The 22,443-nt window shown below is 46.0% G+C and overlaps 1 protein-coding gene across 1 annotated transcript in view; it reads right to left on the reverse strand.

Annotated features, from left to right (window-relative positions):
- Positions 1-22,443, reverse strand: part of LOC137631718 (protein downstream neighbor of son homolog) — a 129,678-nt gene that overhangs the window by 78,101 nt on the left and 29,134 nt on the right. Inside the window, exon 3 of the mRNA XM_068363600.1 lies at positions 20,489-20,672. Within this exon, the coding sequence (XP_068219701.1) occupies positions 20,489-20,672 (184 nt within the window). The remainder of the gene's footprint in view (positions 1-20,488; positions 20,673-22,443) is intronic.

Here is a 22,443-nt window from a genome sequence, read left to right on the forward strand (position 1 = left end):
ATACTCCTGACTTCAAGGCTTTTAGTTTGAGTTGGTACCTAGGCCCCCTTAAAGATGGAAGCGTATGCTTTTGATCACCTCACAAAATCAAAAAGAGTGTATTTAGCCATTCTTTGTTGGCTCTGCTAATGCTAAGGGAGTCTCTGAAACTCAGGCCTGAGATGTCAAGTCCTCCTTAGAAAGCACCAAAGAGCCCTCACAGGACGTAAAACATCCACTTGATTTTCACTAACACTTCACGAAGCAAGGATACTGAAAAGGTCTTGAACAATGGTCATGTGTCCATGAGTTCTGAGTTTGGTCACAATTTTGGGAAAAAACTAATAGACCTTCTTCTAACCTTATTTGATAAACATGAGAGTCCATGCAACATGTCAACTCTTTTCATAAAAGCAAAAAAAGACAATCTTGAGAGTTAGAACTATGTCTGATGGTCTCCGCAAATGTTAATAGAGGATGCACGTAATACACTTGCAAATATGGATCACGTTCCACCCCAGGGACCTAAGGTTCCAAGATGGGAAAGACCAGTCGATGTTCTTCACAAGCATAGATCACTTCCCCAAGGAAGAGTAATTTATCCTCTTCAATCAGAAGACAAGGCTCAGGGCTGAGCAGTATCCTTCCCCAGTCATGACTAAAAGGTGCTTCTTTGAAGATCGATGAGTAAATCCATAATCTGTGCTGAAGATGATAACAGCTAACTGGAAGGAACCAAGTTTATACCAGACCTGGCATGAACAGTACTTGATTGATTATATTATGAATCAGACTGAAATGAGGTTAAGGCATAAGCTTCCCAAGATGTACAGTATCTGGTTGAGAGCTCATGGCATGATTCACTGGCAAGATGTATCAACTTTGTTAATTAGCAAAGAAGTAAGGTACCTGCGCCCCTTGCTTATTGGCGTAAGCTACTACAGCATTTTTTATGCTCACCAGCACTAGCACTACCGAGTGCTTCCTCAAACTTTCATGGAATGCTTGTATCTCCAAAAAGTTTATGCAAATGCATTTTTTTTGCTGCTGATCACACACCTAAGGCAGCCATGTTACACAAAAGTCTCATTCATCTGACTCATCTAAGAACAGTTACATATCAGGAGGTGAAGGGTCGAAAGAGACTACCTTACAGTAATGAAGTTTCCTTAATACAACTAAATAAGATTGATCCTCTAACACCACTAGAAGGAAACCCTGGTGGAGATGCTAGAGCCTCCTTTGAACATCTATGCACTTTCAATAAAATAACCTGGATATCTGTTTATTTGACATGTTAAAGAAAATTTGGAATTTTTCTTCAATGTATTCTGGGCATTGCTAAAAGCTATAAAAAAAAAAAAACTGACGTGACCCCGTTAACAATAAAAAAAAGTGCTTCTTTTTACATTAAACTGTAGTGATCTTTTAAGTAGGGTTCTAAGTTTCTTTAAGAATTTTGATATTAATGTTATTTTTTACTTTTCATGTACCCTGAAAAATATATCCTATTTTAAAAGTAATTTGTACAGTCGTTTTTTTGATGGCCGCAAGTGAGAGGTGGTTCTCCCTGTGAAGAAAGACAAGGAAAAATGCAATCTGTGCTAAAGATGCTCCCACTGGAGAAGTACCCTTTCTACAACCCCACTGTAGGGGGACCTCAGGAGATATCCAGACATCTGTGCAGTGCCTCGAGACACTGGATAGAATTTACCAGAATTCCCAGATCATGGCTAAAAGCAAGATGATCCCAATCCTCAATCAACTGCCTCTCCAAAGAGGCCAGGATCAAACAATTGCTGAGATACATCAGGAGATGCATCCCTCACAAGCAGGCCCTCACCAGAGTCTTGAACTGGTACACTGTACCATACAGAGAGAAGAGGAGGTACTTTCAAGAGGTCTAATGTATGGGAATTTGAAAGTACGCATCCTTCAGATCTACCGAAAGCATGAAGTCTCCCTCTTTGATGGAAGACAGCACAGACCACACCATCCTGAACTTCATTGGACAAACTTGTTCAACGGAGAGAGGTTGATGACCAGTTTCCAGTCCTCCATCGCCTTCTCCATCAGAAAAAGGCAACTATAGAAGCCCAGAGATCCGTCTTGAATGAGTTTGAGAGCGTTCTCCAATATTCCTTCTACCTCTACCTGCAAGGCTAAGGCTTTCGCAGATATTGGGAGATCAGACAGGAACTTGATCGGAACAGGAGATAGTGGGGAGCCGTTGGTTCAGAAAGGGAAGTAAATAGCTGTCCTGAAGGACACTCAATATTACCCAAAACTCAGCCCATACCTGTCAACTGTTACACATCCTACGGGAGAATCGCGCATCTTTGCTTAGTGTCTCACACACCCAAGCATGGTTACCAAAACCTCATGCTTTGACAAAATATTTGGGAACTATGTAAATAAACTTGTGCAGCATATATTGTATTCATAGCCATGACAGTTACAGTTAAGAATAGTTGCTTTGATTTCATTGACTAAAAGGACAATGTTGACAAGGGACAAGCGTCTTACTAGGTAGTAGGTTGGCCAGGGCACCAGCCACCCGTTGAGATACTAATGCTAGAGTTATGGGGTCCTTTGACTGGGCAGACAGTACTACATGGGATCCTAGTCTCTGGTTACAGTTCACTTTCCCTTTGCCCACACATATGCTGAATAGTCTGGCCTGTTCTTTATAGATTCTTCTCTGTCCTCGTACACCTGACAACACTGAGATTACTAGACAATTCTTCTTCACCGAAGGGGTTAACACTGGACGGTAATTGTTCAGTGGCTATTTTCCCCTTGGTAAGGGTAGAAGAGACTCCTTAGCTATGGTAAGCAGCTCTTCTAGGAGAAGGACATTCCAAAATCAAACATTTGTTCTCTAGTCTTGGGTAGTGCCATAGCCTCTGTACCATGGTCTTCCACAGTCTTGGGTTAGAGTTCTCTTGCTTGAGGGTACACTCGGGCATCCTTGAACAGAAAGATGGAAAAGCCTCAGTTTTGATCAAGGGTTCATCTGAAGAAACTTCCAAGATCAAGAAGGGCGATCTCTTGGGGAAGGTGTTATGCTCCTCTATCCTGCCTGATAGCACAGGAGCGTGACCTGACTCCTGAACTGAGCGTATTGGAAGAGATAGACAATCTGTCTATCTCCAACGAACTGGACTCTTCTCAGAAGAATCAGTTTTGTTAAATGCTTTGACATCATCTTCCGGTCATCAGTACTGGTGATGATGATGTCGGAGAGTGCTCAAGCACACCAGTACGCATCCAGCTGTATGATGAGACGCCCATTTATCAGAGAGTTCGACGGTTTGCCAAACCCGTCGCTGACGCCATCGAGGAACAGTGCAAGGAGTTGCATGAACTGGGTATTATTGAACCCAGCATCTCTCCTTGGTCTTCACCCATTGTTCCAGTCCAGAAAAAGGACAATAGTATACGGTTATGTGTGGACTACCGTAGACTGAATAAGTTCCCGATGCCTAACATGGCTGATTCTGTATTTGAACTTCAAGGAGCCAAATACTTTACAACCCTTGACCTGGTTCGTGGATACTACCAATTACCGTTGGCAGAGGACAGTAAGGAATACACGGCTTTCTCTACCGCCTTTGGACACTGGCAGTTTAGATGCTTATCGTTTGGATTGAAAAATGCACCTGCAGTGTTCCAGAGAGAAATGCAGAGTATTCTCCAAGAGTTCCCGAAAGCCAAGGTGGTTGTCTACATTGACGACATCTTGATACTTGGGTCTTCTTTCGAGGAACACCTGAAACTGGTAGAACGAGTTTTGGCTACTCTCAAGAAGCACAGACTCAAGATAAAACTCGGGAAGTGTTCTTGGGTTCAAGCCGAGGTCCAGTATCTTGGTCATCTGGTTGGACATTCTGGTATGCGTAAGCTACCAGAATACATCCAGAAAGTGGAAGACTTCCCTAAACCGACCACTGTGCGTGAGCTACGAGGATTCCTGGGACTGGTCAACTTCCAACGGAAGTTTATCCCCATGTGCTCACAGATAGCCATCCCATTATCTAGGACGAAAATCCCAAGGGACTAGGAAATTGAAGTGGACTGCAGAAATGGAAGGTGCCTTTGTGCGCTTGAAGGAACTGATCAAGGAGGACATTATGTTGTCATACCCTGACTACTCCGCTGATGCTAAACCCTTGGAGTTGTTTGTCGACGCTTCGGGTGAGGGTGCTGGGGCTTGTTTGTGCCAGGAGTCCTCGAAGCATCCAGGGGAGCGTCAGGTGATAGCGTACGACTCCATGACTTTCCTTGACTGCGAGACCCGTTACTCTACCATTGAGCGTGAGTTGGCTGCTCTGTGATGGGGAGTGAAAACCTTCAGGGCCTTCCTGTATGGTCAGTTCTTTGTGATCCATTCTGATCACTGTCCCCTGATGTACCTTCATGATATGAAGATGGTGGACAGTCGCCTAGCACGGACACTGGAGGACCCGTCCGAGTTTAACTTTATTGTTAATTACTGTCCAGGTGATCAGAATGGCGCAGCTGACTGGTTATCCCGCTGGCCTGCATTAACTGACTGTCTGTTTGCTACAGAACCCAGCACTCCCAAGTTGCCTACTGGACTGGCCTTGTATAAGGAGGTTCGTGGTGGTCCAGATTCTCTCATCAAATCCTTGGGGCTAGTCATGAACTGCTGGACAGAACGGTCAGGTGTCGCATCCGACTGTCCGCTGAAAGGAGCCAAGCTCCGGGATGCCTTAGTTCAGCAGTTTCTGAAAGACGCCGGTCGACTAGGCTTCAAACTGGACAAGACCAGCAGGATCAAGGCAAAGAGATTTCCAGGTACAGTCCCAGCTCTGGAGTTGCTCTTGGCAACATCAAAGTTATTGAACCTGGAAATCTGGGTCCATCGGGGTCCCACTTGTCCCGTAGTCTATCGTGATCCATCCGTGACTGAGCCTCAGTGTGTGCATCTTCAGTGTCTGTCTGGAGTGCATTTTAACCCTCTGATCGAGCTCCGCAATTACGTCCCTCCAACTGACGTGATTCTGGGCCATAAGGCGGAGGTAAAATCTCGTGTTCCTGACGCTGAGGGCTTGATCACTGATGATCAGGAAGCGCCGGAGGATTGTCCTGTAATCCAGTACGTGGCAGAAAAGGCACCTCGTCAGTCCAGTTGTACCCATGTGTCTCAACACTCGGCAGTAGGTATAGTAATGATGCAGGAGACCTTATTTTGTGCTCTTGTTGATACAGGAGCACAGGTTTGTCTAGTAAGTGAGTCTGTACTGAGCCAACTTGGCATAGAGTACCAGGTACTGTCAGGAGAACAGCTAGAGGGGTTGACTGGTTCCTGCACCAGCATTCTAGGCTACGTCCAGTTAGAGGTGAAGTGTCCTTCTGGGTGGAGGCTACCGGTGTTTAACTATGCGGTGGTAGCTGCCAAAGACATTAACTTTTGTTTTGTTCTTGGTAGGAATATACTGGACGCAGCCTACCTGACACTGGATTCACCCCGAGAACAGTTGGTGTATGACCACACTACTGTTCTTCAGTTGTCTCCCAAGGTACTCTCAGTCTCCTCCCCGCATACCGAGACCACTGTTATGAAGGTGATTGATTGATTGATTGATTGATTGATTTAAAGTTTTCAGGCATCCTGACATCTGAGGCGTCGTGACTGATCCTGAATCTGCTCAGGGAGTATTATCCGGAAATGCTCTTCTGTCCTTTAGTCAGGTGCTACCTCTGGCCACAGTCCGCAAACCACTACAACCTCTTCCCTTCAGAGCATAAGCTTACCACTGCACCGGAGGCCACGATTGACACTGGGCACAAGGGGATGTCTGCGAACAAACATGCACCCAACACAAAGCTCAGAGAGAGTGCAGATCTACATCTGTCTCCGACATGAAGTGGCTGCAGGGTCCACCCCATCAAACACAAATTTCTAGTTTCCATTCTATATCATCAATAACCAAAGCACAGTAAGAGAAAGAGTTACAGTTGGAAGAGTGCTGCAAGCACATGTGAACAGCATAACGGTCAAAGCAAAAGTGATAATTACTCTTTATCCACTTCCATAACAGATTCCAGATGCACCAAAGTAATCTCCCACAATAAAGGACAAGGGTTTGTATGTCATGTATGAACAAGTAGAATTACATTATTTCCATGTCAAATATATTCCTGGTAACATAAATGAATTATAATCCTAAACCAAAGTTTCTGACCTTACCTTTTCTTCCCCATCTTTATTCTACTGAATAAGATTACTCTCCACCTCAATATTTTGTATCATGGAAAATTAGATATTTTACGTGCAAATCGGCTTTCACATTCTTTATCATAAATAATGTTACTTATATGATAACTAACATCTATTTGTATTATCTGTTCTGATATTTTCCTATTTGGGTAATTTTTTCTTATGATTTCTCTTCTTAATACAATCTAATCAACGTCATGATGTTTGATCAGAAACCTAGTTCTCCCTTCTTTCTAAAATGTTATTTTCATTAGTAAAATAAATTTTTGAATATACTTACCCGATGATCATATAGCTGTCAGCTCTGCTGCCCGACAGAAAAAACCTACGGGCGGAATACGCCAGCGATCGCTATACAGGTGGGGGTGTACATCAACAGCGCCATCTGTCGAGTAGGTACTCAAGTACTCTATGTCAACACAGAACCAATTTTCTCCTCGGTCCACTGGGTCTCTATTGGGGAGGAAGGGTGGGTCCTTAAATTTATGATCATCGGGTAAGTATATTCAAAAATTTATTTTACTAATGAAAATAACATTTTTCAATATTAAACTTACCCGATGATCATATAGCTGATTCACACCCAGGGGGGTGGGTAGAGACCAGCATATATGTTAACCTTAAGAGCTAAGTATTCCGTATTTCATTTTAGCAGTTATTCAAAATAACAAACATAAAATTAATAAGTACCTGGTAAGGAAGTCGACTTGAACAATTACTCTGCCTTTTTAAGTACGTCTTCCTTACTGAGCCTCGCGATCCTCACAGGATGCTGAGCGACTCCTAGGAGCTGAAGTATGAAGGGCTGCAACCCATACTAAAGGACCTCATCACAACCTCTAATCTAGGCGCTTCTCAAGAAAGAATTTGACCACCCGCCAAATCAACCAGGATGCGAAAGGCTTCTTAGCCTTCCGGACAACCCAAAAAACAACAATAAAAAGCATTTCAAGAGAAAGATTAAAAAAGGTTATGGGATTATGGGAATGTAGTGGCTGAGCCCTCACCCACTACTGCACTCGCTGCTACGAATGGTCCCAGGGTGTAGCAGTTCTCGTAAAGAGACTGGACATCTTTAAGGTAAAATGATGCGAACACTGACTTGCTTCTCCAATAGGTTGCATCCATTACACTCTGCAGAGATCTGTTTTGTTTGAAGGCCACTGAAGTTGCGACAGCTCTAACTTCATGTGTCCTTACCTTCAGCAAAGCATGGTCCTCCTCATTCAGATGGGAATGAGCTTCTCGAATTAAAAGTCTGATATAATAAGAAACTGCATTCTTCGACATTGGTAAAGAAGGTTTCTTAATGGCACACCATAAAGCTTCTGATTGTCCACGTAATGGCTTAGTCCGTTTCAAATAGTACTTAAGAGCTCTTACTGGGCACAGTACTCTTTCTTGTTCATTTCCAACCAAACTAGCAAGGCTTGGAATTTCGAACGATTTCGGCCAAGGACGAGAAGGAAGTTCGTTTTTGGCTAAAAAACCAAGCTGTAAGGAACATGTAGCCGATTCAGATGTAAATCCAATGTTCCTGCTGAAGGCGTGTATCTCACTGACTCTTTTAGCTGTTGCTAAGCAGACGAGAAAAAGAGTTTTCAAAGTGAGATCTTTAAAAGAGGCTGATTGAAGTGGCTCGAACCTTGCTGACATAAGGAATCTTAGTACCACGTCTAAGTTCCAACCTGGTGTGGCCAACCGACGCTCCTTCGTGGTCTCAAAAGACTTAAGGAGGTCTTGTAGATCCTTGTTGTTAGACAGATCTAAGCCTCTGTGACGGAAGACTGCTGCCAACATGCTTCTGTAACCCTTGATCGTGGGAGCTGAAAGGGATCTTTCCTTCCTTAGGTATAACAGGAAGTCAGCTATCTGAGTTACAGAGGTACTGGTTGAGGATACTGATTTGGACTTGCACCAACTTCGGAAGACTTCCCACTTCGACTGGTAGACTTTGAGAGTGGATGTCCTCCTAGCTCTAGCAATCGCTCTGGCTGCCTCCTTCGAAAAGCCTCTAGCTCTTGAGAGTCTTTCGATAGTCTGAAGGCAGTCAGACGAAGAGCGTGGAGGCTTGGGTGTACCTTCTTTACATGTGGCTGACGCAGAAGGTCCACTCTTAGAGGAAGTGTTCTGGGAACGTCTACTAGCCATTGCAGTACCTCGGTGAACCATTCTCTCGCGGGCCAGAGGGGAGCAACCAACGTCAACCTTGTCCCTTCGTGAGAGGCGAACTTCTGCAGTACTCTGTTGACAATCTTGAACGGGGGGAACGCATAAAGGTCTAGATGGGACCAATCCAGAAGAAAGGCATCTATGTGAACAGCTGCTGGGTCCGGAATCGGTGAGCAATAATTTGGGAGCCTCTTGGTCATCGAGGTTGCAAACAGATCTATGGTGGGTTGGCCCCACAATGCCCATAGTTTGTTGCATACATTCATGTGAAGGGTCCACTCTGTTGGGATGATTTGACCCTTCCGGCTGAGGTGGTCTGCCATGACATTCATGTCGCCTTGAATGAACCTCGTTACAAGGGATATGTTTCGATCTCTTGACCAGGTGAGGAGGTCCCTTGCGATCTCGTACAACTTCATCGAATGAGTCCCTCCTTGCTTGGAGATGTACGCCAGTGCTGTGGTGTTGTCGGAGTTCACCTCCACCACCTTGCCTAGAAGGAGGGACTTGAAGCTTCTCAAGGCCAGGTGAACTGCCAGTAGCTCCTTGCAGTTGATGTGTAACTCGCTTTGAACCGCATTCCACGTGCCCGAGCATTCCCGACCGTCCAACGTCGCACCCCAGCCCGTGTCCGATGCGTCCGAGAAGAGAAGGTGGTCGGGGGTCTGAACAGCCAGTGGCAGACCTTCCCTGAGGAGAATGTTGTTCTTCCACCAAGTCAGTGACGACTTCATCTTCTCGGAAACAGGAACTGAGACCGCTTCTAGCGTCTTGTCCTTTCTCCAGTGAGCAGTTAAGTGAAATTGAAGGGGGCGAAGGTGAAGTCTCCCTAACGCGATGAACTGTTCCAGTGATCAAAGCGTCCCTATCAGACTCATCCACTGTCTGACAGAACACCGGTCCTTCTTCAGCATGGACTGGATGCATTCTTGGGCTTGATTGATTCTGGGGGCCGACGGAAAAGCCCGAAAAGCTTGACTCTGAATCTCCATGCCTAGGTAAACTATAGTTTGGGATGGGACGAGTTGGGACTTTTCTATATTGACCAGGAGACCCAATTCCTTGGCCAGATCTAGAGTCCACTGTAGATTCTCCAGACAGCGACGACTTGACGCAGCTCTTAAAAGCCAGTCGTCCTAATAGAGGGAGGCTCTGATGTTTGCTAAGTGTAGGAATTTGGCAATATTCCTCATCAGTTTGGTAAAAACTAGAGGTGCCGTGCTTAGGCCAAAGCACAGGGCTTGGAACTGGTAGACGACCTTCCCGAAAACGAACCTTAGAAAAGGTTGGGAATCTGGGTGGATGGGGACGTGAAAGTACGCGTCCTTTAGGTCTAACGAGACCATCCAGTCTTCCTTCCTGACCGATGCTAGAACCGACTTTGTCGTCTCCATGGTGAACGTCTGCTTTGTGACAAAGACATTCAGAGCACTGACGTCTAGCACCGGTCTCCACCCTCCTGTCTTCTTCGGCACTAAGAAGAGGCGGTTGTAGAAGCCCGGGGATTGATGGTCCCGGACTATGACTACCGCTCCCTTTTGTAGTAAGAGAGACACCTCTTGCTGTAAGGCTAGCCTCTTTTCCTCCTCTCTGTACCTGGGAGAGAGGTTGATGGGAGTCGTTGCTAGAGGGGGCTTGCGTAAGAATGGAATCCTGTACCCCTCTCTGAGTAACTTCACAGACTGTACGTCTGCGCCCCTGTTCTCCCAGGCTTGCCAGTAGTTCTTGAGCCTGGCTCCCACTGCTGTCTGAAGAGGATGGCAGTCAGACTCTGCCTCTAGAGGACTTGGAACTCTTCTTTTTGCTCCCACGTTGACTTCCGGCACGAGCACCTCCTCTGCTGGAGGCTCTGCCACGAAAGGGCGGGATGAACCTAGAAGCTGGCGTGTCCATCCTAGGTCTAGGTACGGAGGGCAAAGGTGTGACTTTGCGTGCGGATGAAGCCACCAGGTCATGGGTGTCTTTCTGGATCAAGGAGGCAGCAATCTCCTTGATCAACTCTTCAGGGAAGAGACACTTAGAGAGTGGAGCGAACATCAGCTCCGACTTTTGACATGGGATGACTCCAGCTGATAAGAAGGAGCAAAGGTGATCTCGCTTCTTGAGTACCCCAGACACGAAAGAAGCCGCAAGCTCACTAGAACCATCCCGAATGGCTTTGTCCATGCAGGACATGATGAGCATGGAAGTTTCCTTATCCGAAGGGGAGGTCTTCCTGCTCAAAGCTCCCAAACACCAGTCCAGGAAGTTAAAGACCTCGAAAGCGCGGAAAACTCCCTTCATAAGATGGTCCATGTCCGAAGGGGTCCAGCAAATCTTGGAGCGTCTCATAGCCAGCCTGCGGGGAGAGTCTACTAGACTTGAGAAGTCGCCCTGGGCAGAGGCAGGAACTCCCAAGCCGAGAACTTCTCCCGTGGCATACCAGACGCTAGATCTGGAAGCAAGCTTGACAGGGGGAAACATGAAGGAAGTCTTTCCCAACTGCTTCTTAGACTGCAACCACTCTCCCAGTACCCTTAAAGCTCTCTTGGACGAGCGAGCGAGTACGAGCTTCGTAAAGGCAGGAGCTGCTGACTGCATGCCTAAAGCGAATTCAGAGGGAGGTGAGCGTGGTGCTGCAGACACAAACTGGTCTGGATACAAATCCTTAAAGAGCGCAAGCACTTTCCTAAAGTCTAAGGAGGGAGGCGTGGTCTTGGGTTCTTCGATGTCGGAGTGTTGGTCGTCAAGATGCGCAGCTTCGTCATCATCAGAGATACCATCGTCTGAATGTTGAGGAGGAAGAGGCAACGGAGTGGGCTGGACAGCTGAGTCCGGCAGCACGGGTGCATGCGTGGCTGCACTGGACCCAACATCATGCCACTGTTGGTCAGTCTGAGAACTGGCAACAACCAAAACTGAGTGGGTGCGCAAGGAGTCTACACCCGACTGTGGAAGGATAGCGGAGACCACCGTGGGTTGCGGAGGCTGACGCACCGCGCCAAAACACGGCAGCCTAACTCCACCCTCCTGTTGTTGTGGTAGCTCACGCACGGCAACGGAGTGCTCCGTGCGTCTGTGGGAGTCAGCATGCGTCTGGCAGGGTCGACTGCGCATGGGTGGAGGAGCTCTCACAGCCGGAGTGTGGGAGCAGGCAGCCGCAGCGTCTGCTGGGCGCACAACCGTGGCAGGTTGTAGGCAAACGGGTGCATCGTCAACCTTCTCCGCAGTCGGAGTGTGGGAGCAGGCAGCCTCAGCGTGAGCTGGGCGCACAACCGTGGCAGGTTGTAGGCTAACGGGTGCAGCGTCAACCTTCTCCGCACGAAACTCCTGCATAACCGCAGCTAACTGAGTCTGCATAGACTGCAGTAAAGACCACTTAGGGTCTACAAAAGCGGCAACAGACGGAGCTACTGTCCGTTGTGACTGAGGGTCTAAAACAGCGGGTGCGGCAACAGACGGAGTTACTGCCTGTTGTGGTACCACCTTGCCTCTCTTGGGAGGTGTGCAGTCGTCGGATGACTGCAGCGAGTCCGAACTGACCCAGTGGCTACACCTGGGCCGTTGGACTAGCTCGGAAGGGACCTTACGCTTAAGAGGCCGTGAGACCTTGGTCCATCGTTTCTGCTTAGAAACCTCTTCCGCAGACGAGGAATAAATGGGCTCACTCGCCTTCTTGTGGGTGGGACGATCTCGGAAAGATACGTCCGAAACCACGGAGGGTACGTCTGTACGCTGATTAAAGCCTGTCGAACCCTTTGGTCGTACGACATTGCTTCTCCCCTGGGCTTGGGAGCTTGCAAGAGGTCCCGGACTGGGAGGACGACAGGCACGAACAGACGCACCCTCATGCGTAACACTGACACTTTTCACTGCACTGACACTCACTTCACTTCCCACTGCACTTTTACCTTTCAACTCTCTGACATCAGCCATGAGTTGATTGCGGTCATTAGCCAAGGACTCGACTCTCTCACCTAGAGCCTGAATGGCACGCATCATATCCGCCATTGAAGGTTGATGAGAGCTAGCAGGGGGGTCGGGTGCAACCACTACAGGGGAAGGAATAGGTTGAGGGGCATGGGGAGAGGAAAAATCAATAGAGCGAGACGAACTCCTCCTGAGCCTATCCTTCTCTAGCCTACGTGCATATTTCAGGTATTCTTGAAACCCGAATTCCGAAAGCCCATCGCAATCCTCACATCGATCTTCCAATTGACAGGCTTTACCCCTACAATTGGAACAAACGGTGTGCGGATCGATAGAGGCCTTCGGAAGACGCCTTGAACAGTCCCTAGCGCTATATTTCCTGTACTTGGGGACTTGAGAAGGGTCAGACATCTTGAATTAGTCAAAGGGGGGAATTCAAAATCTATCCAAGTCATCAACAAATAATCCAAATCCAAAAAAGAATGCAAGGAAGTATTGAAGATAACTTCTGCACAGCGATAGCTAATAACTAGAGATGAATACTTCACCAAATAACGTGAAATTCAACCCAGAAAACAAGAGCGTATTCAGTAGGTCTTGCCGGTGGCACGACAGAGAGAAAATTGGTTCTGTGTTGACATAGAGTACTTGAGTACCTACTCGACAGATGGCGCTGTTGATGTACACCCCCACCTGTATAGCGATCGCTGGCGTATTCCGCCCGTAGGTTTTTTCTGTCGGGCAGCAGAGCTGACAGCTATATGATCATCGGGTAAGTTTAATATTGAAAAACCTATTTTCACAATTTCTATGAAAAATCCCCCGATGTTCATAGTACTTCTCTCTTGAAGCTATTCAAATGCCAACGTCTACCGTAACATTAAAAAAAACTTCCATTTTTCTCTGTCAAATGCCTACCCCTCTAGTTAAGCATTGAGTTAATCTGGCAGTTGATGGTAAGTATCTAGACATGGGAATGTCATAGTTCAGTTGTTTTGTCTTTTCAGTTCTCTCCAATTGAGTGTCTTTCTCTCAGAATATCCTGTGCACCTTCAAGATAAGGTTATTTCTCCACCATCAGAAAATTACCAATTCTTAGATGTACAGTATTGGCTCTGTAAATTTCCACACTTATCAACTCCAAAATGATATTTTCATAATAAAATAAATTTTTGAATATACTTACCCGCTGGTTATATAAAAGAGCTGAAGTCCCTGACGCCAGGGCAGAAAATTCAAATCTCGCGCTATCGAAGATACGCCAGGTGTACCAACCGCACCCTAGCGGTAGAACAGGTGGAACTATACACCAACTCCAGTTCTTCCATGCCTCATAGCCATACCATAGGTAGTCTCTAGAGGGGAGGAGGGAGGGTGTTAAATTTATATAACCAGCGGGTAAGTATATTCAAAAATTTATTTTATTATGAAAATATCATTTTTAAATATAAAACTTACCCGCTGGTTATATAAAAGAGCTGATTGACACCCCTTGGTGGCGGGTCAGAGACAGCTACATACAGAAAATTCACTTAAGGGTTACATACAATAAACTTAAGCAGTTCTCACCTGATAAGGAAGCTGACAGCAATGATACTCTGCCTCATTTCGTCCGCTATCCTTAAGAGATCCAGTAATCCACTCGGGCTGAAAATCTCTAGGAGCTGTCAAACGGTACAAACACCTATAACATGACAGGACCTCAACCAATACCCTTGTTCCGGGTGCACTCAAGGAACAAAATGACCACCTAGCCAAATCAAAGATTGCGGAAGACTGACGCCCAATCTCCACAAACAACCATAAAAAACGAGTTCCAAGAGATAGAAAAGGGGTATTAGGAAAAAAGGGAACGTAGTGGTAGATCATTCACCTACTATCGCATTAGCAGCTATAAAAGGACCCAACGTAAAAAGGTCCTCATAGCGAGTCTGAACATTCTTCAAATAATGGGATGCAAAAACGGACTTACTTCTCCAAAATGTTGTATCCATCAGACTTTGCAGAGAACGGTTCTGTTTAAAGGCCACTGAAGTCGCTACCGCTCTGACTTCATGTGTCTTGACTTTGAGGAGCCTCTGATCCGACTCATCACACTGAGCATGAGCTTCTCGAATCAACAATCTAACGAAAAAAGACAAGGCATTCTTGGACATGGGCATCGAGGGTTTCCGAACTGCACACCACAGAGCGTCTGAGTTACCTCTCAGATTCTTAGTTCTGTCCACATAACAACGTAGAGCTCTAACTGGACAGAGAACCCTTTCCAATTCATCGCCAGCCAAATCCGAAAGGTTAGAAATCTCGAAGGATTTGGGCCATGGTCGAGAAGGGTTTTCGTTCTTGGCCAGAAACCCCAGTTGCAAAGAACAAATGGCTTTCCCATTCCGAAAACCAATGTTCTTGCTTAAAGCGTGAACTTCACTAACTCTTTTCGCAGTGGCGAGGGTAACTAGAAAAAGGGTTTTCAAGGTTAAGTCCTTAAATGAAGCCGAGTGTAAAGGCTCAAATCTGTCACTCATGAGAAATTTAAGGACAACATCCAAATTCCAGGCGATGGGAGCCGTTTGAATCATCTTGGTCTTATCAAAAGACCTAAGTAAATCTCGTAGATCCTTATTATCAGAAAGGTCTAGGTTCCTGTGTCGAAAAACCGTCGCCAACATACTCCTGTAACCTTTAATAGTTGATGACGAGAAGTTATGCTTAGTTTTAAGGTCCAAGAAAAAATCTGCTATTTGGGAAAGCGATGTACTGGAAGAGGAAATCGCGTTAGTTCTACACCATTCCCTGAACAACTCCCACTTGGACTGATACATCTTGATGGTTGAAGACCTTCTAGCCCTTGCAATTGCCTTGGCTGCCTTCTTCGAAAATCCTCTAGCTCTAGCGAGTTTTTCGATAGTCTGAAGGCAGTCAGACGTAGAGCTCGGAGGTTTTGATGATTTCGGGCCAAGTGAGGTTGTCTGAGAAGATCGGGTCTCATGGGAAGGCTTCTCGGGACATCCACCATCCATTCCAGTACCTCTGGAAACCAGCTCCTTGACGGCCAGAACGGAGCTATCAGAGTCATTCTGGTCTCCTCGTGTGAAACGAACTTCTGAATCACTTTGTAAAGGATCTTGAACGGAGGAAAGGCATAAACCTCCATGTGTGACCAGTTCATCAGAAAAGCGTCTATGTGAAAAGCTTCGGGATCTGGAACCGGAGAGCAATAACACTCTAGTCGTTTGGTCTTCGCGGTGGCAAAGAGATCCACGAGAGGTCGACCCCATAACCGCCACAGACTCTTGCAGATGTCCGGGTGCAGAATCCATTCTGTGGAGAGAACCTGACCTTTCCTGCTGAGTCTGTCTGCGCTCACATTGTTGACTCCCTGGATGAACCGCGTCAAAAGAGTCACCTTCCTTTCCTCCGCCCAGATGAGGAGCAGTCTTGCAATCTCGAACAGAGGCCAAGAGTGGGTCCCGCCTTGTTTCGCAATATAGGCCAGAGCTGTCGTGTTGTCCGAATTGACTTGGACTACCTTGCCCCTGATCTGCTTTTCGAAGCCGATGAGAGCCAGATGAATAGCTAAAAGCTCTTTTTGATTGATGTGGAGAGAGGTTTGCTCTACCGTCCAAGTCCCCGAAAGTTCCTGCTTCTCTAGAGTGGCTCCCCACCCCGAGTTGGAGGCGTCGCAACACAACACGAGGTTTGGGTTCCTCTGAAGTAAAGACAAGCCTTCTTTCAGTCTGGGCTCGTTGTTCCACCATTGAAGATGAGACTTGATGGAAGTCGAGATGGGAATGCAATCCCTGTCGAGGCTGTCCCCTTTCTTCCAATGGCGGTTGAGATGAAACTGAAGAGGACGCAAGAACAACTTCCCCAGGGTCACGAACTTCTCTAACGACGAGAGAGTCCCCAGAAGGCTCATCCAATCTCTGACGGAGCAAAGATCTCTCTTCAGGAACGTTTGTACTTTTAGGAGGGCTGCTTGGATTCTCACCGACGACGGAAAAGCCCGAAAACTCCGACTGTGAATCTCCATCCCCAAATAAAGAATCTCCTGGGATGGAATGAGTTGTGATTTTTTCGAGCTCACCAGGAGACCCAGTTCTCTGGAGAGATCCAAAGTCATCTTGAGGTCCTTCAAACAACAATCGGCTGAGGAGGCTCTTATCAGCCAATCGTCCAGATACAGAGAGGCCCTGATTCCCCTCGAATGCAGCATGCTTGCCACGTTCAGCATGATCTTGGTGAACAATAGAGGAGCCGTGCAAAGTCCGAAACAAAGAGCCCTGAACTGGAAGACCTTGTTTCCGTCCATGAACCTCAGATAACGTCTGCAGCTGGGATGAATCGGAAGGTGGAAATAGGCATCCTGAAGATCTAAAGAGACCATCCAATCGTCCTTCCTCACAGCTGCCAGAACTGTTTTCTGAGTCTCCATGGTGAACGTCGAGTTTTGGACGTAACCATTGAGCACACTTACGTCCAGAACCGGTCTCCACCCCCCGGAACTCTTGGGTACTAGAAAAAGGCGGTTGTAAAACCCCGGAGACGTAACATCTTGCACTTCCTCTATTGCTCGTTTCTCTAATAAAAGAGACATCTGTAGAAGCATGGCTTGTTTCTTGGGACCCTCTCTGTATTTGGGCGAAAGATCCACTGGATCTGTGACTAAAGGAGGATTGGTCAGGAAGGGGATCTTGTAGCCTTCCTTTAACACCTGGACGGACCAGGGGTCCGCTCCATTCCTCTCCCAAGCCTCCCAAAAGTGAGTCAACCTGGCCCCCACTGCTGTCTGAAGGAGAGGGCAGTCAGACTTTACCTCGGCCGGACTTGCCCCCTCTGCCTCTAGGTTTCCTTCCTTCTGGTTTAAAAGAGCCTCTCCCAGAGGGTTTCCCACGAAAGGACTGAGGACGAAACCCAGAAGAAGATTCCTTAGGTTTTCGAGAGGAGAAAGACGGAGGCAAAACTTTCCTAGTCGAATGAGTAACTAAGTCATGTGTGGCCTTCTGAGTGAGAGCAGTAGCCACTTCGCCCACTAATTCCTGAGGAAATAAAGAATTAGACAAAGGTGCGAAAAGAAGGCCTGTCTTCTGATAGGGAGACACTCCTGCGGAGAGGAAGGAGCACATCGTGGCCCTTTTCTTGAGAATTCCAGCTGTAAACAAGGCAGCAAGTTCGTTGGAGCCATCTCTCACACCTTTGTCCAAGCAGGACATCAAATGAACCAAACCACTAGTGTCCGTTTCCGTCATATCAGAGACCCTCTTACTCAAAGCCCCCAAAGCCCAGTCCAAAAAATTAAAAACTTCGAAGGCCCTGAAAAGACCTTTAAGCAAATGGTCGAACTCTGGAATGGACCACCAAATCTTCGTCTTCCTTAAGGCAAGACGACGAGAAGCATCTACCAAACTTGAAAAATCCCCTTGGGCAGACGAAGGAAAACTCAAGCCCAACACTTCACCAGTCTCATACCACACACTAGATTTAGAGGCTAACCTAGCGGGAGGAAAGGCAAAGGCCGTCTTGCCAAAAGCTTTCTTGGAGTCCAACCAAGAACCCATTAACTTCAAGGCGCGCTTAGAAGATCGAGAAAGAACCATCTTGGTGTAAACTGGAACCTTAGTAGCTTTACCTAAGATGAATTCAGAAGGCGGAGAACGAGGGGCCACAGGGGTAAAAGAATCCGGGAAAATTCCAGTCAAAATAAGCATAAACTTGCGAAGGTCCACAGCATGCTGATAATGCTTCTCCTCCTCATTCTCAGAGACTTCCTCAATAGGATTATCCTCATCCGACTTTTCCTCTGGTTCGTCTTCTGGCAGTGCAGCAACAGCTGCAGCCTGAACCGAAGGAACAACGTCTGGATGGGACTGCCTGTCAAGGCCAACATCTGAGTCAATTGGGTGGGGAGAAGTAGAAGTAGATTGATGCGAAACACGGACATGTAGACGATCATCCTCAACCAACAACTGCTTAGACCGCTTAGAATTCAACTGTTGTTGAACAGAAGAACGCTTGAAATCAGACGGTAACTGTTGAAGATCGCCGCGAGGTCGCGTAAAGTCCGAGGATTGTTGCTGCGAGCGATCAAAGGAGTCAGGATGTCGCCGCTGTAAACCAATGTTTTGACGCGCCGCGTCCAAAAGTTGTTGCCGCGGGCGATCCACTACTTCAAATTGTTGCCGCGTCTCGTCCACTTGTCGACGCCGACGCTCTTCCCCGCGACCAGAAAACGCAAACTGGTCAACCAAAACTCTCTGACGCGACTCATCAAAATCAACCTGGCGTTGAACACTGTGAATGGGAGACCGTCTAAGTGATAACTCGTCAAGGCCATATACCATCGAACGTTTGTGCGATAACTGGTCTGACATCGAACGCCCAGACACAACGCCAACACTTGGTTGATAAGAATCCATCAACGAAGAGAGTTGTTCCTTCATAGACAAAAGCGCAGTCCATTTCGGATCAACAGAACTCCTAGAAGGAAGATTCGCACTAATGTCACCACGCATTTCAGGGGAAGAAAGCCAATCCGATGGAAGAGGAGGTGCATGAATAGTTACAAGGTCCGAATCGGAAGGAATCATATCCGCACGAACACGGTGATCTGAACGTTTGGCCGGAGTGCAAGCGCTGGGAGAACGGAAACGTTCCGGTGAACCCCACGAACTACATCCTGGCCGCACAGGCGATTCCCGACGCTGTGTGTTTTGACGCGCCGCGTCCAAATCAACATGGGAGCGTTTAAGCGGTCTCGACGCTCGCCGCCAGATCTCACTCCCCGACCCTTCATCGGAAGACGGGGATAACGTATGAACCTCACCTTTCCTACGATGAGGGTGAACGACCTGAGCTACGGCAACAGGAACGTTCGAGGGGACGTCTGCACGATTGATGATGCTTCTCGTTCCCTTAAGCCGTTCGACATTACTTCTCCCATGGGTTCGAGAGCTCGAAAGAGGTCTAAGGCTAGGTGAACGACAAGATCGTGCCGACGCACCCTCCGCAACACTAAACACATTATCAACACTTGTCACAACACCGAGAGAGTCACGATTCTTCGGTACCACATCAGACACTCGAGTCGACGCACCTTCCGCAACACTAACCACATTATCAACACTTGTCACAACACCGAGAGAGTCACGATTCTTCGGTACCACATCAGATACTGAAACACTTTCCACAGTTCCGATAGGATCACGGTTTTTCAATACCTTTAACTCTGAAAAGATAGTATTTCTATCGGCTGCTAAGGACTCAACTTTCTCACCAAGAGACAAAATAGCAGTAAACATGTCCTTCATAGTAGGTTCCTGATCTACCACCACAGGGGAAGGAACAGGATTAGGAACAGGTAAATTAGGTAAGGTTCTATCCACAGATCGGGAAGAACTACGCCTAAGTCTATCTCTCTCTAATCTCCTAACATAACGATCGTAAGTACCAAAATCATCATCAGTTAAGGAAAGACACTCATTACACCTATCATCTAATGAACAAAATTTACCCCTACATTTTACACAAAAAGAATGAGGATCAATAGATCCCTTAGGAAGTCGTGTACGACAACCCTCACTAACACACCTACGCTGAGCAGGGGAGGAGTCGGCCATTTTAAAGTTAACGTGAGAGACCGACAAGCAAAAAGTAAGGGAAAAAACAATAAAGAAAATCTCAAACAAAAAGATTTCAAGATAAGAACCAAGGAAAATTAATCAACGATAGCTTAAACTCAAAAAAGAACGTTGTACATCACCAAACAACTTCCCAAAAGAGTAAAAACACGAGAGCGAACTTCTGTATGTCAGTCAGCTATGACGGCAGAGAGAAGAACTGGAGTTGGTGTATAGTTCCACCTGTTCTACCGCTAGGGTGCGGTTGGTACACCTGGCGTATCTTCGATAGCGCGAGATTTGAATTTTCTGCCCTGGCGTCAGGGACTTCAGCTCTTTTATATAACCAGCGGGTAAGTTTTATATTTAAAAATACAGAATTTTAAAACCACTTTTACTTTTCCTACATCTAGCAACTATCCATTTAAGAGAAATTTCTATAACTTATGGATTAATCCCCTTTTTTAATATACAGTAACTTCATTCTAACAGCAGATAAGTAAATTTCCTGTGATACTGGACTTCTGACACAAATAATATAAAAAAAGGGGGAAAAAATCAGACTTACTGTTTGTGATGATGATGAACTCTTAAATTCTTTGTTAAAAAAACTTGAAAAGTCAACAGTTTTGCCAGAAATACTACTTGAATCTTTCCCCTCAGATGGATTAAGTAGACGGAAGAGAGAGGCATCACTTGTGACGTCTATGTTACTGTCTTCATCAAGCTTTGACCTTTTATTTGGGGAACACCTGTTGAAAATTACAGATACTTTATCAGAAATATATTTCTAGGAATCTTAGTTTTAGGCTACACAATTTACGTTTAATCTAGTATTCTATAAAAGAGCAATATCCAATATGATGTTCAAAATAAGGAACACATGATGTACAGTAAATCCCATATTTCAATGGTATAAACCTCTTATGTCTAAATGTATTAATAGGTTTTTAAATTTATCAAAATTTTAGTTAGATGAGGAAACTATTGAATATTTTCTTTTGAGTACACCTACAATTGTCTCTTAACTTCCCTTAAACTTGAGTTATACCCCACACAATTTTATTGATACAAAAAAATTCATGTAGTTAACATTAGTCTATTAAATCAACTATAGAATTTGTATTAGCTAGAAAAATAAGTTCTGTAGTATGACTATTACCATACATCCACTCAGTTGCAGCAAGATACATATACAACCACTTAGTTTAAACGAGATACAGTACATATGCACGTGAGACAATACAATTGAAAACCTTTATCTGGTCTTTAACAATACCTAGTGCAGTACTGTTTTGATATTCTTGTAAAATTGATTTTGAAGCCATTTATTAAAAATATGACAAATTTGGAAGTAATTTGTATTTCTCCTAACGATACAAACCTGTAGCTATTTATAGGGGTATTACTTTTGGCGAAGCTAAAAGACAAGCCATTAGACTTTTAGCGAAGGTTAACCACCCATACCGCTAGTTAGCAGGGCTACCCCTCTCACTCACACACCTATGACTGCTTGGAGGTAGGAATTCAAGGGGGACTCGGTTGGCGGGCAAATCTGTACAAATTGCTACAGGTTTGTATCATTAGCAAAAATACAAACTACTTTCAAATTTACCATTTGTTCCGTAACTGGAATACAAACCAACGCTAATTATAGGGGCTGACTCACTCAATAGGAGAGTGGATGTCCCTGCCAATCTGGCTTTTTGGCTTTTACGCAAGATTCCCCTTTATGTGCATTAGCACATAGTAGGCGGAAACCCTATACCTCGCTAAAACCCTGCTATGCATGGTCTGTGGCCTACACAAGTTGTGTGTTTGTGATACTAGTAATGTGGCTGTCAAGGTTAGAGTTTTTCCAAATCATAGGAATCGTCCGAGGTATTCCCAATACCACTTCACCAGGGTATGGGGACGTAACAGCAGTGACATAATACCAAGTTACACATGGGAACAATGGTTTACCTGCAGTTGGTTGAGGTCAGCTGTGTAGAGGACCCTGAATGCTGATTACCCCAAGAGAGGGTAAGATGAAGAAAAGAAAGAGCCAGTCATTCTTATTCATTCACTCAGACTAAAACCGGGTAACCAATGCCCTTAAGCTTCTGCTACTTGTCCATCAAGGAGCTTGTGTTAAACCAGTTGTTGTGTAGCCCCCACAGGACCGATGGAGAACATACTGAGTCTCCTGTGGATTAGGTCTTGCAGGGAGTGGGCGCTGAAGGTCGTTTCATGCTTCCACACGCCCCATTGTAGAACCTGCGCCACAGAGTAGTTTCGTTTGAATGCCAGGGATGTATCAATGACCCCGATGTCATGTGCTCTGGGTCAAAGTGTCGGAGGAGGATCAGGATTCAATGCGAGGTCAATGATCTTGTGAATCCAGGCAGATGGTGTTCTTGGTGATCCTCCTCTTGACCTTCCCCATGCTAATGAAGTATTTTGACACTCGGGGCGAGCTCTCGTAGTTTTCTTAAGGAATGGCCTTCAATTTCTCTTTGGCATAGTAACCGTTGATCTGGA

This window comes from Palaemon carinicauda, chromosome 40 (assembly GCF_036898095.1).
Source record: "Palaemon carinicauda isolate YSFRI2023 chromosome 40, ASM3689809v2, whole genome shotgun sequence".
NCBI classification, from domain to species: domain Eukaryota; kingdom Metazoa; phylum Arthropoda; class Malacostraca; order Decapoda; family Palaemonidae; genus Palaemon; species Palaemon carinicauda.